This window comes from Cebus imitator, unplaced genomic scaffold, assembly GCF_001604975.1.
Source record: "Cebus imitator isolate Cc_AM_T3 unplaced genomic scaffold, Cebus_imitator-1.0 Scaffold25, whole genome shotgun sequence".
NCBI lineage: Eukaryota > Metazoa > Chordata > Mammalia > Primates > Cebidae > Cebus > Cebus imitator.
The window spans coordinates 7,619,640-7,633,706 of NW_016107340.1; the positions used below are offsets into that span (position 1 = coordinate 7,619,640).

At 37.9% G+C, this 14,067-nt stretch overlaps 1 protein-coding gene across 1 annotated transcript in view; it reads right to left on the reverse strand.

Annotated features, from left to right (window-relative positions):
• KCNJ8 (potassium inwardly rectifying channel subfamily J member 8) overlaps positions 1–6,585 on the reverse strand; it is a 9,782-nt gene extending 3,197 nt beyond the window's left edge. Inside the window, exons 1-2 of the mRNA XM_017522962.2 lie at positions 6,310–6,585; positions 5,014–5,455 (exon numbers count right to left, since the gene is read on the reverse strand). Of these exons, the coding sequence (XP_017378451.1) occupies positions 5,014–5,387 (374 nt within the window). The 5' untranslated portion in view covers positions 5,388–5,455; positions 6,310–6,585. The remainder of the gene's footprint in view (positions 1–5,013; positions 5,456–6,309) is intronic.
• Positions 6,586–14,067: the final 7,482 nt, after the last annotated feature.

Genomic DNA, 14,067 nt, shown 5'->3' on the forward strand with positions numbered 1-14,067 from the left:
AGACGAAACTGTCACACCTCAGATCATCAGGAATTAGATTCTCACAAGAAGCCCGCAGCCTTGATCCCTCACCTGCACAGTTCACAATAGGGTTCACACTTCTATGAGAACCCTATTGTTCTTATAGAAGAACAGGGGACCCCTAGTTTGGGGCACCATGAGCCATGCCCATATAAGATGGCAAACAATCAGTAAATGTGTGTGTTCTGACTCCTTCACTGACCAGCTGTTCCCTTGTTTCTCCCCCTTTTCTCAGGCTTTCCTATTCCCTAAGACACAGCACTATTGAAATTAGGCCCATGAGTAGCCCTACAAATAACACTAACTGTTCAAGCAAAGGAAATAGTTGCTGTCTCTCACTCTAAATCAAAAGCAAAAATGATTAAGCTCGGTGCCAAGACAGACCAAAGGTTAGGCCTGTTGTGCCAAACGGCCAAGTGTAAACAATGGAAAGAAAACGTTTTTGAAAAAAATTCAAAGTGCTACTCCAGCCAAGACACAAATGGTAAGAAAGCAAAATGGCTTCATTGCTGAGATGCAGAAAGTTTGACTGGTCTGGATAAAAGACCAAATGGGGCACAACATTCCCTTAAGCCAAAGCCTAAACTAGAGCAAGGCCCTAACTCTCTTCAATTCTATGAAGGATGAGAAGTGAGGAAGCTGCAAAAGAAAAGTTTAAAGCTAGAAGAGATTGGTTCAGGAGGCTTAGGAAAAGAAGCCACCTTCAAAACAGAAAAGTGCAAAGTGAAGTGCCAAATGCTGATGGAGAAGCTGTAGCAAGTTATCCAAAAGATCTAGCTAAGAAAATCAGTAAAGGTGGCAGCACTAAACACAGATTTCCAGTGTTCAAAGTCAAACAGTCTTCTACTGGAAGATGTTATCTAGGGCTTTCATAGCTAGACAGAAGTCAGTGTCTGGATGCAAAGCTTCAAAGGAAAGACTAACTCTTGTTAGGAACTAATGCAGCTGGTGACATCAAGTTGACGCCAACAGTCATTGAGCACTCTGAAAATCCTACAGCATTATGCTAAATTGACTCTGCCTGTGCTCTGTAAGTAGAGAGAAAAAGGCTAGATGACAGTATATCTGTTTGCAGCATGATTAAATCGTTGAAGCCCACTGCTGAGACTTACTGCTCAGACAAAAAGATTCCTTCAAAATATTACTGCCCGTTGACGACACACCTAGTCACTCAAGTGCTCTGATGGAGATGTAGAAGGAGATGAATGCTGTTTTTATGCCTGCTAACACAACATCTATTATACAGCCATGAGCCAAAGAGAGTAATTTAGACTTTCAAGGTCTATTACTTGAGAAATTTACATTTCATAAGGCGATTGCTGCCATAATAGTGATTCCTCTGACGAAGCTGGGCAAAGTAAACTGAAACCCATCTGGAAAGGATTCACCATTCTAGATGCCCTTAAGAACATTTGTGATTCATGGAAGGAGATCAAAATATTCATATTAACAGGAGTTGGGAAGTTGATTGTAACCTTCATGAATGAGTTTGAGGGTTTCAATACTTCAGTAAAGGGAATTACTGCAGATGTGGTAGAAATAGCAAGAGAACTAGAATTAGAAAGGGAGCCTGAAGATGTAACTGAATTGCTGCAATCTCATGATAAAACTTGGATGGATGAGGAGTTGCTTCGTCTGGACAAGAAAAGAAAGTGATTTCTTGAGATGGAATCTACTCTTGGTGAAGATGCTGTGAACACGAAAGGACAACAAAGAATTCGGAAGGTTACATAAACTTAGCTGATAAAGCTGTGGCAGGGTTTGAGAGAACTGAGGTCAGTTTTGAAAGTTCTACTGTGGGTAAAATGCTTCAAACAACATCAACATTACAGAAGCGTCTTTTGTGAAAAGAAGAGTCAATTAATGCAGCAAACTTCATTGTCATATTTTAAGAGGTTGCCACAGCCTCCCCAGCCTTCAGCAACCAGCAGCCATCAATATTGAGGCTAGCTCCTCCACTAGTAAAAAAAAAAGCCACATCTTGCAGAAGGCCCAGATGATCATTAGCACTTTTTAGCATTAAAATATTTTTTGAATATATGTACATTTTTCAGCCATAATGGTATTATATACTTACTAGATGACTAGATTACAATATAATGTAAATATTTTATATGCACTGGGAAACAAAAAAGTTTGTGTAATTGGCTTTATTATGTATATTTGCTTTATTGCAATGGTTTGGAACCAAAACTATAATATCTCTAAGGTGTACCTTAATTAATATTATGCTAACTTGAATTTTCCCACTTTGGCCTAATCCTGTGAAAGAAGCAAAAGGAAGGAACCAAGAAGTTGTAGGATTTTCTTGGGAAGCATTTTCAAATTGCACATCTACTCCATACCTTAGTGAATAGACATTGATTTGGTAGGGTGAGGTTGGATCTGGGTAAGATGCTTTGAAAAGCTCTCAGGTGATTCTGATTTACCCCCATTTGGGAAGCACCACATTTGTTCCTAACAATGTATAACACTTAAATTCACAACTATACTGCTGTGGCTTCTTCATGGAAACAATATCAGTCCTATCTTTGTCCCCAATCCCAATTTCAAACTTCTCTAACTTTGTAGAAGGCAAGCCACACATTAGCCATCTCTCAAAGTATTACCTATTTATTAATGCCACAGATGGCAGGTGAGAAAAGTGTTTAAACATTTGAATACTTGGTATATACATTGTACTTTGTTAGGAAACCAGGAGGGATAACCAAGAATACAAGGATTCTTCTTTTAATTAGCTTTTAAGTGGAGTGTGAAAGTTGCCTTTCTCTTTCGTTACTAAAAGGATTCATGGAAAACTACAGTAATTGCCTATTGCACCAGCTACCCACAAAAAGATCTATGGTACAGCCCCCAAACATGGCAAAGAATAAAAATGGACCCCAGAGAAGGGGTATGGATACAACACTAATTTCTGATAATGTATCCATACTTCAGCGAGCAGTCTAATGATAAATATCCCAAACGGTTTGTTTTAGTGGTTTAAGAGACTACTCGTGCCATATTTTGTGTATTGTTGAATTCTAAATATTACATATGGTATAAGACCCAGCTTTTTACTGACACCTGCTATGCTAAACAATCTCAAGAGATAAAAGTGTTTAGCTGCTCCTTTGTTCTGTTACAGAAAGAGCTAGGCTGGATAATATTGAGAAAGAGGAAATACATTGGTTATTTTTTGACTAATATTAAATGAAGGAGTCAAAGAGAGTCCTTAAAAAATACATGAAGGAGAAAATGAGTCACCCTAAAGGAAGAATGGTCAAACATTATTTGGAAATACTGGTGAATATTCAATGAAAAATGTAGTTTCCAATTTTAATGATATGGTTGGACATTGAATTTACAAAGGGAAAAACTACAAAGAATTAGAATTATTATTAGTCACCTTTTAAATTCTCATTGGGAGAGAATGAAGATTTATTTATTTTTAAAGTTTGTGGTTATCATTTCTTTTGTCTTTTTATCAGTATTACATAATTTAGATTAAAAATTTATTTTGATATGAAAATGATTCACCACTAACAGTGCCAGGAAGTTTCTTAAAGAGATGTATTATAAAGGTATTTGATCTTAGAATATCTACCGAGCATTTTAACAGATATTTTAAGTATTGTGTTTTCTTTATATCTGGTATACTGATGATCACCTATGTTTTCCACCTGCATTTTCTGAGACAAGTTTGTGACAAGTTTGAAAAAAGGAAGTAATATCTAATTAATGTTAAAAGCAATAGATCAGTTTAATACAGTTTTTGCTCCTCAAAATTTGAGCTGAAATCTGTGAGTGTGTTATCTCAGTGCACTAATGCTGCCTTTCTCCTTGAAAGGCTGGCATTGCAGTTACTTAGCAAATGGAAGAGTTCACTGTCTGGGGTTCACTTTCTGCAGTGATATGCTAGCTTAATAAGGTGTCAGGGTCACTAGAGGTCCCATTCTTTACAGTTTCCTGGTATTATGATGTTTTTTCAAATTTCTTTGGTTTGTGAATTATAAGAATTTAAAATTTCTTTTAAAAATGTTTTGGAAAATTTTCCAGTAGTATTACTACTGTTTTGCTTCACAGTGACCGTCCTGGTAATTGATATAATTTATCTCTTTCCATCTCCAAATAACAAAAAAGAAAAGATTAAGAAATAAACCACCTCAACTAAATGTTCTTAGCCCATGTGAAAGTAAGAGAGAATCACTGAAATCAAATTCAATTTACCTGTCATCAGGATACTAAAGATGAGAAAGAAGCCAAAGTGAGGTAATCTAAGAACTGTCTCATTCCTATTCGATTAAAACTTTGAAAGAAGAGTACAAAGTTAAATTGCTTCTATATAACCCCTTCCATGAAAATTTTGAAAGAATTTTCATTAAAAATTAGCAATTTCCAGTTCTCAATCTTAGCATAATTTTAATTTCTGTATCCAGTGCAAACAATCAGTTATGTTATAATCTTGATAAAGAAGGGATGATATTTGTTATTGCATTTTTTTAGTAGATTTTTAATCTAGGACATTCTCCCCCTAGGGCCTTCCCATTTTTTTCTCATTATTTCTGAAAACATCATGGGTTAGAAGAGTCACTATGAAATATGTTTCTAGCACAATATTATTTGTTGATACGATAAATTTACTTGTGGACCCTGAAACTATGGACAGCAGCTGTTCATACTGAACTAAATGTGTGCGTTTTTGGAGTAAAGCACTCTGTGTAATCCTTTGAATTACAATTTTTTTAGATAACTGGTATAATATTTTCAAGGCTAGTCCAAAGGACTGAAGCACAGATTTTCAGAGACCCTTCGTCCAAAAAGCTGCATTAAAAAAAAATTTTACTGTGTTAGGTTTTGTTCTTTATTGCGCTTTTTTTTTTTTTTATTTCTGAAGGTTCTAAAGCTAACCCTTTATTTCACTTTCAATTAATTAACAGAATAAGAGAAAGGGCATTTTGACATTTTTTCTCGACTGTTTTCGACCCCTGCCTCATCCCACAACATTCTTACCTGACATTAGTCACACACACAGTGGACTCCAAACCACTTTTCTCCATTCCACTTTTCTCCATGTAAGCATAGATGTCCCCATGGGCAAAGGCCACCAGCCACCACATGATAGCAAAGAGCAGCCAGCTGCAGAGGAAGGACATGGTAAAGATGACCAGCGTGTGGCGCCATTTCAGGTCCACCAAGGTGGTGAAGATGTCCTGCAGGAAGCGTCCTTGCTCACGGATATTCTTGTGAGCCAGGTTGCAGGCCCCGCTCTTAGCGATGAAGCGGGCTTTCGGAAGGCGGTCTCGGATGCGCGGTTTGCGCAGGTTCTCCGCAGCGATGCGCGCCAGCACATACTCCTCCGGGATGATACTCTTTCTGGCCAACATCGTCCTGTCACCATAGCCAGCTTAGCCCCCTGCCTCTCACCTGGCTCCGTCCCTGGACACCCGTCCTCCTGCACGAGGGAAACATTAATTAAAAACTTTAAAACCCGCCCTATCCTCACCTCTTGGGTCTTTGTATTCAAGGACATGTCTGTACTTGCGCGAGGTAACATGCAAATCCAAAAATGTGATTTTTATTAAACCAAACATGAATCTAGCTTGCGCTTGAGTTCGGGCATCTCAGAAAAATTACTCGGTTTTAATAAAGAGAACTGTTTCCAATTTTTCTTATCATTCTGAGTACATATGGGCATAGCCTTAGTTAAAACCAGGAGCCTTGAGGTAAACAGCAGGCTCAAAGCTAATTATCTGCGATTAACCGCGCCTGTAAATTAGTGCAAGGCTACAGCACGTGGCGTCGATCACGAATATAGAGAGAAATTGGGTGCACGATTTACTTATTAAAGTACTTAGATGATGTAGCAATATTAAAAGTAAAGAGGAAATTCTTCCTCCGTTATTTTTAGAAGTAAGCAAAGGCCGTGACTCCTTGCTCAGTGTAAATAAGATATGTAATCTGACAAAAATTATAAGTAGTGTGCTATAGAATTTATAAATTATAAGAATTATTTTAAATGAGAAGGAAGTATGAGTTGCATCTAAAAAAAGAGTTTAAAAGTTTCCTATGGAAATCATAATATTATAAATTGAAAACATTATTATTATTATTTTACAATGAAGGAATCAAACATACAAGGTGCTGGAGAAAAAAAAAAAGGACAAGAGCCTGCGGGTTGCAGTAGGGAGTAAGCCCCGAAAAGTCCATCCAACGCTGCAAGCCTGTGCTGTGTTTTGCATTTTAAATCATTTGCCGGGACGCGGACTGGCTCTCCCTCCCCTCCCCCGGAGTAGCTTTGAAACTTACAGACTCCGGGCAGCTGGCGCTGCGGCTGGACCTCCTTGCAAACGCCGGCGGGACGCGGGCAGGTCCCTCGCTCTCCCATCCTGGCGCGCGGGACCAGGGGCCGCCCAGGCCGGAGGGACAGATTGGGGGCTGCGTGTCCTAAGGAGAAGAGTTAAAATAATAAAAGGTGCAACTGAATCTAAAGGCAGGAAGGGCAAAAGGAAGGGGGATGGGTGTAGATCTTCCCCTCCCCCTGCTCAGCTCAACTCCCTTAGCCACTTCTGTGGGCGGAGGAGGGACTGGGGGTGGGGGTGGAGGTGGGGCGGGGGGGCGATGCTCCGCAAATCAGCCTCCCAGTTAGGGCTTTGACGCATGCCGGACCTCGGAGGCCGCCGTCGTCGCGGAGTAGGGGGCGGGCGGGGAGGGGGCGAGCGTGAGTCCCCGGGAGGTAAGGAGCAGACCAGAGGGAGGGACGGCCCGGGGGAGGGCGGGACCTGCAGAGCCAGCTCCTTTCCAGTAGCCGCGACCCCCTGCCGCCAGCGTGACACACAAGCCTTTAAAAGGCTCTCTGCTCAGGAGAGAGAACTTTCCGAGTCCAAGTTCACTGACGTAAGGAGATTTTTAAATTTTAATTTTACTTTTATTTTGTAACCTGGGTAGATAACTGGGCTACTTCGGACTGAATACAAGCAGAGAGGTCAGAAAATATTCTTCCGAGGCGTTCAAGCTGTGGGCACACACAATTATTTACATTAAATTTCCACCTGCTAGGAGAGATACAGGTGGAAGATGTTCTGAAACTCACTATAGTAAACTATTTCTTCACCAGCCAAAGCCAGTTCTCAGGGAATGAAACACGCACACACACCTCAAAACAGCGACTTCCCCCAACCCCTTAAGGAAAAGAAAGAAAAACCACTGCCAGTGGCTCCCAACGAAGAAATTTTACTCCAAACAGGGACTGCTGTTAACGCATCAGCGCTGATAAGGTCAGGTCATTCGGTCTTCAGCAATTGGTTGCTTTCTGAAATGTTGCAGCTTCTTCCTCTGTCTAGATGGTCTGAATGATAAAACAGAGCATTTGCGCACAAGAAAGATTTTACAGTAAACATCTATAGCTTTTGAAAAAGAGCCAGCGAAGACAAATGTGCTTTTTCCCACAGGTCAAGCCTCCTGATTTTGGCACTTGCGTTAATGGAAACTTTAATTCTTGGAAGTATCATGTATTTTCCAAGACTCGGGCCGAAAGTGTACGGGGCATAAACAGTGTATTCATTTAATTATCCAAAGACCTAAAATTAGTCTTTAATGAAGGCAAATTAAGAACATTTTTTCCCCTTGTGGTTAGATCTGCTTAACCCCTGTAAGCCTGGGATCCTAGTTTGTTAGAGGTAGTCTTCCTCTATACTGTCATTAATTTTTGCAGTAATTTATGTCGTATAATAGTTTTACAAGTGTATGAAGGATCAATGTGTGTAGTCAATTCCCATCATTGTTCTGTTTTACCTTTGACTTCGGTGTACGCATTAATATTCATTGTTTTAGCCTGGGGGAACATTCACTGAACACCTTTGTAACCTTTGCTTTTAGGTTTATGTATCAAGAGATATATAAATATATGTCATATTTGTTGCTCTTCAGAGGCAGACAGTTGCAGTAAGAGACAAGACATTGATAATAAACTCGAATACAAGCAAGGACGTGATTAGAGTAGGAAAGGAAATAAATGCCATGGAAATTCAGATGAGAGGTATTGAAGAATAGGAGACTAAGGAAAAATCCATGGATTGTTTGGCGTCTGATCTCGGCTTTGAAAGTCTAGATATATTTGGGGTAGACAGCTCACATCAGTATTGATGAAGCCAACTTGGCTACACAGCAGGACTGGACACTTGAGTCCGGTGCTCCCTTGGAAGGCGCTTGTTACCACCACTCTCAATACTTGAGATTTTCATGTACTTGTCACTCCCCTTCCCACAACTCCTGTACCCCCTCCCTTAAACTGGAGACTCCTAGAGGGCAAGGCTGTGACTTGCTCATCTTTGTAACAAGGCCCTAGCACCATTTAAATTACAAATGGACTAAAAAACTTTTTTTAAATCAATGAATGAAAAATACAAACGTTGGAAAAGCATATTGGGGCCTTAAAAATACATAGGCACCTTAAATACTGAACAAAATAATCTGAGCAGTTCTCAGTAGGTAGCAATAAGCCATGAAAAGATTTTGATCAGAAAACTACACAATAAGAGCCTGTTTTAAGAGGATTGATACTGAAGCAGAGAATACAATGGCTTTAAGGGTTGCATTTCTTGAGTATAGTCCCTCTGGGCTCCAAAATTCTGTAACTGGCAGAATTAATTAGAGAAGGAATGTGTCTTGGGCTGATAGGTAATGTCAGTGGGCAATATACAAATACGTACAAAAGGAATGTTATACAGAGTCAGTATTGGGAAAGGGAAAAGTCAGAGGTGACTATGATATTTATAGTAGTAACAGAAAAATAGAAATTTGGAATGAGAAGAGCTGAACTGCTGTGGAGAACTTATGAAAAGATTTGCAACAAATAAATCCATATCTGAATCCTCTGAAAATTCTGTTCTTTTGGCATAATACATATTTCAGACTCATTTTTTTCCAGTGAGATATATTCTTCCAAATATGCAATTTTAAATGGAGCTTTGACTTGCTTTGATAACAGAATGTCATATTTTTATTAGTAACTGAACTTGATTAATTCAAAATAAGGGCACATAATAAAGATCAAATTTTAAGGAATTAATAAGTAAATGTTTGATAATAGTAGGCCTAAAAACAAATAGTAGTCATTTTTTAAATGGTAAGGAATGTGTACTATAAGACTATTCCAGATATATGTTTTTCTATTCCCTTCCTCACACTTTTTCCTTAAACAGTGCATATCTTTGTCCTTCAACTAGTTTTTCTGCACTGAGCGGAAGCTGAATGAGAGCATGTTATTTATTATCACCACATACCCAGGGTCTCAAATTGTTCCTAGCTCCCAAGAATAGGTACTAAATAAATACTTGGCAAATGAAGGGAAGTAGGAATAGCGTTCAAAACGTGGTATTTCTCTCTTGCATTTTCTCTCATCTCTCTACCCGTCAAGGTTTTGCAACGATTTCTCAGAACCCACATAGGAAATGTGAAGTTTTGGAATTTAAGTCTATTTCTCTACCTGTCTGCAAAGATTTTCTTATTCTCACTTTTCTCTTTACCTTTTTGCTGTACCTTTAAATCAGGCTTGTCCAGCCTGTGACCCACAAGATGCTTGCAGTCCAGGCGAGCTTTGAATGTGGCCCAACACAAATTCGTAAACTTAAAATTGTGAGATTTCTTTGTGATTTTTAGCTTATAAGCTATCGTTATTGTTCTTGTACATTATGTGTGACCCAAGACAATTCTTCTTCTTCTAATGTGGCTGAGGGAAGCCAAAAGATTGGACACTCCTGCAAAATTATCCATTTCTCCCTTCTTTAACAACTTCCTTAACTGCTTTAAGGCAGCAATACTTACACTTGTTAGGCATTTGCTAGCTAAGTTTCTCTTTACAACTTGATTTTAAGCTTATTGGACGTATACCTCTATCCCCCCAAAATCTTTCTGGACACATAGTAGCTGCTCAATAAATACTTATTATTTACTGACCTCTAGCCCTTCCTCATATTATGGTCCAAATAATGAACATTTAAATTTGCCTATGGTGAGAAATTGGCAAAAAAAAAAAATCAATTTTTCAAGAGCACATTTACTACTTAGGGCTTATTTTATTCATCTGCTTATTCAATCACTGTTGTCCACTAAGTTATTTGTATTAAATGTTCAATAATTTTTTTAATTGTTCTTTCAGGAGTGAAGACGAATTTGCATACCATCAGAGGAGATCAGTAAGTTCTGAACACAGCTAATTTATTTACTATTATAATTTTCTTGAATATGCAGGAATTCTGTTAGAATGTACTCATGTTTCAGAAATTTATGCAATTGGGAAGCAATTCAAAGATACTGGTTCACTTGTAAGTCAGCATCTGTCAGGCTCCTTTTAGACCCTGTGAGTATTTTCTTTGGGTTTCTGACATTCTCATTCTCTTGAGAAACAAAGCTTGCCAAGTGCCTTCAGACAAGTAGAGAAAATATTAGGTTGATGCTTTTCCTATTTGTCTGCTGGTTTGATTACCAAATGCAAATCCGCGAAGTTTCTGAAACTACCCTTGAGAACAAGGGTGAAATTCTTGCATTTGTTGACTTGGCCTTTGACGTGACTTGTAGACTTCAAACTCTTGGATTTCCTGAGCCATATTAGACTTAAAAATTTGGAGGATCTTCAAAATGACAATGGAAACGAATCATGTTAGCAGACCAAATAGCAGTTGGTCTATTTGCTTAGTATGCTGCTTTATTAGTGTCCTCATATAAACCACTTTGGAACATATTGCCTTGGAATCAGCTTAATAAAATTGTTACATAAACTAGTAATCAAAACAGCATGTTATAAACTTACTTTTTTGTAGTTATCATGGAATGGGAATGACAGTATAACTCTTCTTAGTTATTTGTTCCAGCGAATTCAGAGAACATTTCTTTTTGAGATATGTGTCTATTTATGTGCAGAAAAGCATTACTCTGCTTTAAATAAGATCACTCCTTATTTGCAGGCTCAGCTCCTCAAACTCTAGGAAGCTCACAGGTGTGAATCAGTAGCGCAGGAAAAGAGGTATTTATAGCGATAACTACCCTCTGATTTGCATCTAGGTGAGCAAAATGGAGTCCCTGCTCCAAGGCATTCTTGTGAGAAAGCTGTTAGCAAACAAGTAATACATTACATAATTATCAATAGTGGTAAAATATGTGAAGAAAATAAATCAAGATAAGGATCAAAATTAACTAGGACCAGAGATGACAGTTTTAAATAGAGTTCAAGAAAGACCTCTTTACAACAGTGACATTCGAATAAAGAACCAACTGTATAATCAACTGGGGAATGAGTTCTATAGAGAGCCCAAGAGCAAGTGTAAAAGCTTTGAGGCAGGACATAGTTTGATGTGCCTGAAGAACAGTAAGAAAATCAGTATACTTAGTAAGAGGAAAGGCAGAAGAAGAGGCAGGAAAAGTGGGAAGTGCCTTCACTGATCTCTCACTTTACCCAATGAATAAGGATTGAGAGTCTGCCAGGTACTAGGTTATGAAAATTATTGACCCTAATCCTCGAGACGGCTGCATGAGAATTAGGTTGTTTTCCTCATTTGCACACAAGTTGATTAGAATTTAGCAAAATGACTTTCCAAAATCACTTACCTCATAGGTAGAAAGGTATGACAAACTCAGAACATCTGAGTCCAAATCCTATGCATTTCTCACTAGACAATATGGAAGACATGATTGTCCAGCCATGACCCAGCTACATGAGAAATGCCTGGTAATATGATTTCATGCCCCTCCAGACTACTACTGAGCAAGGATAGAATAAGAGAGAATCTTTGCCCTAGAAATTAAAATGTCTTTAATGAAAAGGTATAAACACTTCTAATAAAATAAAGCACATTTAAAAGTTATCCTGGAGATTCTCTTGCCCAGCCAGGTGTTAGAACCTCATAGAATTGTTTTTAAGGCAGGATGAGATAATATAAAATGCTTTAGGAAAGTTCCTGGCCTGTGATAAGTACTTAACAAATGTCAACTCTTATTACTATCTTAGGGCCGGTTTTGGTTTGGTGATGGTCCAAAAGGTCTCAGAGCAGGCTGTGGGGGTAGAAAGGAAAAGCTCTAGCCCACAGATTTCTTTTATCATTTTATAGACCTGGATATTTTTGAGATCTTACCAACCCTCAGAGTGCTATTACAGTATAACTAAACAATGCTTGTGCTACCATCTCTTCAACTCTTTAATGTAATTAAGACACTGGGGACTAAAAAGGAGCCAACCAAGATACTGGTAATAAAATAAGGACTCAGAAATCAACACAACTGTTTTACTGTAATAGTGTCTCCAAGAGAAAAGTAGTTCTTTCCATCAAAGAAAGACTACCCATACTGATTATGTTGTACTGGTAGGCTACAAAACGCTAGTTGTAAATAAAGCTAGTAGGGCCTCTCCCAAGAGAAGAGAAATAGTGGCTGTCACTGTTGAGTTTTTCAGAGCCTGAAATTATGCTTTCCGTTCTTGTGCCAAAGAAAGGCAAGTTCACATGAGCCTGGGATCTGTCCTGCCATAGGAACTCTTCACAGGATTTCTGAAACTCTTAGGGAAAAAGCAATTCCCAAGGATGGTCTGATCCATTGCTATGCTTTCACGTCATTAAGTTTTGCAAAATTGGTGACTCATGCGATGCTTGGAAAGAGAAACCTGACGTTTTCCAGAACTCCCTGTAGAGCAGCTCCTTATTGCCACCTTTCAAAACTGTCAGCTATAGAAGGATTGTAGAGGTTGAAAGTTTTGAAGTGATATTTAGACGTGTTGGGCCCAATGAAGACAGGATTTTCTTTTTCTGCTGTTAAATGATCTTTCCTTTCTTTCTTTTTTATTTTTATTTTTTTTTAAAGTAAAAATGTTCTGTGCCAGAAAAGCTTTCACCAGGTCACTTTTTCCAAACAGGTTTATATTGGAATTCTGGAATTATATATTTGAGAGTTATTTCTAATTTAAAATGTCAAATTACCTCATTTTTTGTTAGAATCGATGGGATAATAAATGATTCCCCTCTCTGTAAACCTACAGAAATTTATTATGCATTTGAAAGTCAATCTTTCTTTAAAAAATTAAGAAATTGTGGGAGATACATGAGATATAGTATAACCTTTTATTTAAGTTCACGAAGGTTTAGAGTCAGAAAGATGAGATCCAGTGCCAGCTCTGCCATTCACTTGGTTGATGGCTTTGAATAACATACTTAATGCCTCTGAGCCTCAATATCCTCTTCTGCAAAATGGACTAACATCTACCTTTCAGAGTTGTATAGATTAAATGAGTTGTGTATGTAAAGGATTTAGCATGCACAGGCCCAGGACACCCAAAACAATATTTTAAAAAATAATTATAACTTTGATATAGCATCCTTAATATTTAGGATATAGTTTATTATTTATTGTTTTTTCTTAGCCTGAATTTGTTAGTATTGTTAGATTATTGGTAAATAAAAATGACGATAACAGGCACGCTTTCTCTTCTTAGTGATTTTAATAAAATGCTTCCAGAATAACTTGTCACTTTAAGGTGGTATGCTTTTTTCTACCTGTTTTTTAAATCAGTGACAGATAAAGAATTATACAAAATGCCTGTTTAGCATGTACCAAGTTTATCTATTTTTTTCTTCTTGACTAGTTAATATGGTGAATTAAGTCACTATATTTAAAAAGTTGAGCTATTTTTACATTCTGAGATTAATCTCCAATTGGTCACAGTGAACTGTTATTTTAATATAATTCTGGATTATGTTGCTAAACAATTTGCTTAGGACTTTTGCATAAATATTTGTGAATGAGATTGGTCTGTATTAATTTTTTTCTGTGTTATATGTCTGGTTTTGGATAAATGTTGTGAATCTTTGTAAAAATAATTGATGTGTATTCTTTCTCCATTGGTTGGAATAGTTTATATAATAGAGATCAGCTACTTCTTGAAAGCTTGAAATAATTTTGATATCATCGGAGTCTGAATTTCTTAGGAATAATTTTGGGCTCTTTGAACCATCCTCATTCTTTCTCTTCTCTGAGATTGCTAGTTCAGACCTTCTCATTTTATCCTCCATATCTTCTGGTTGT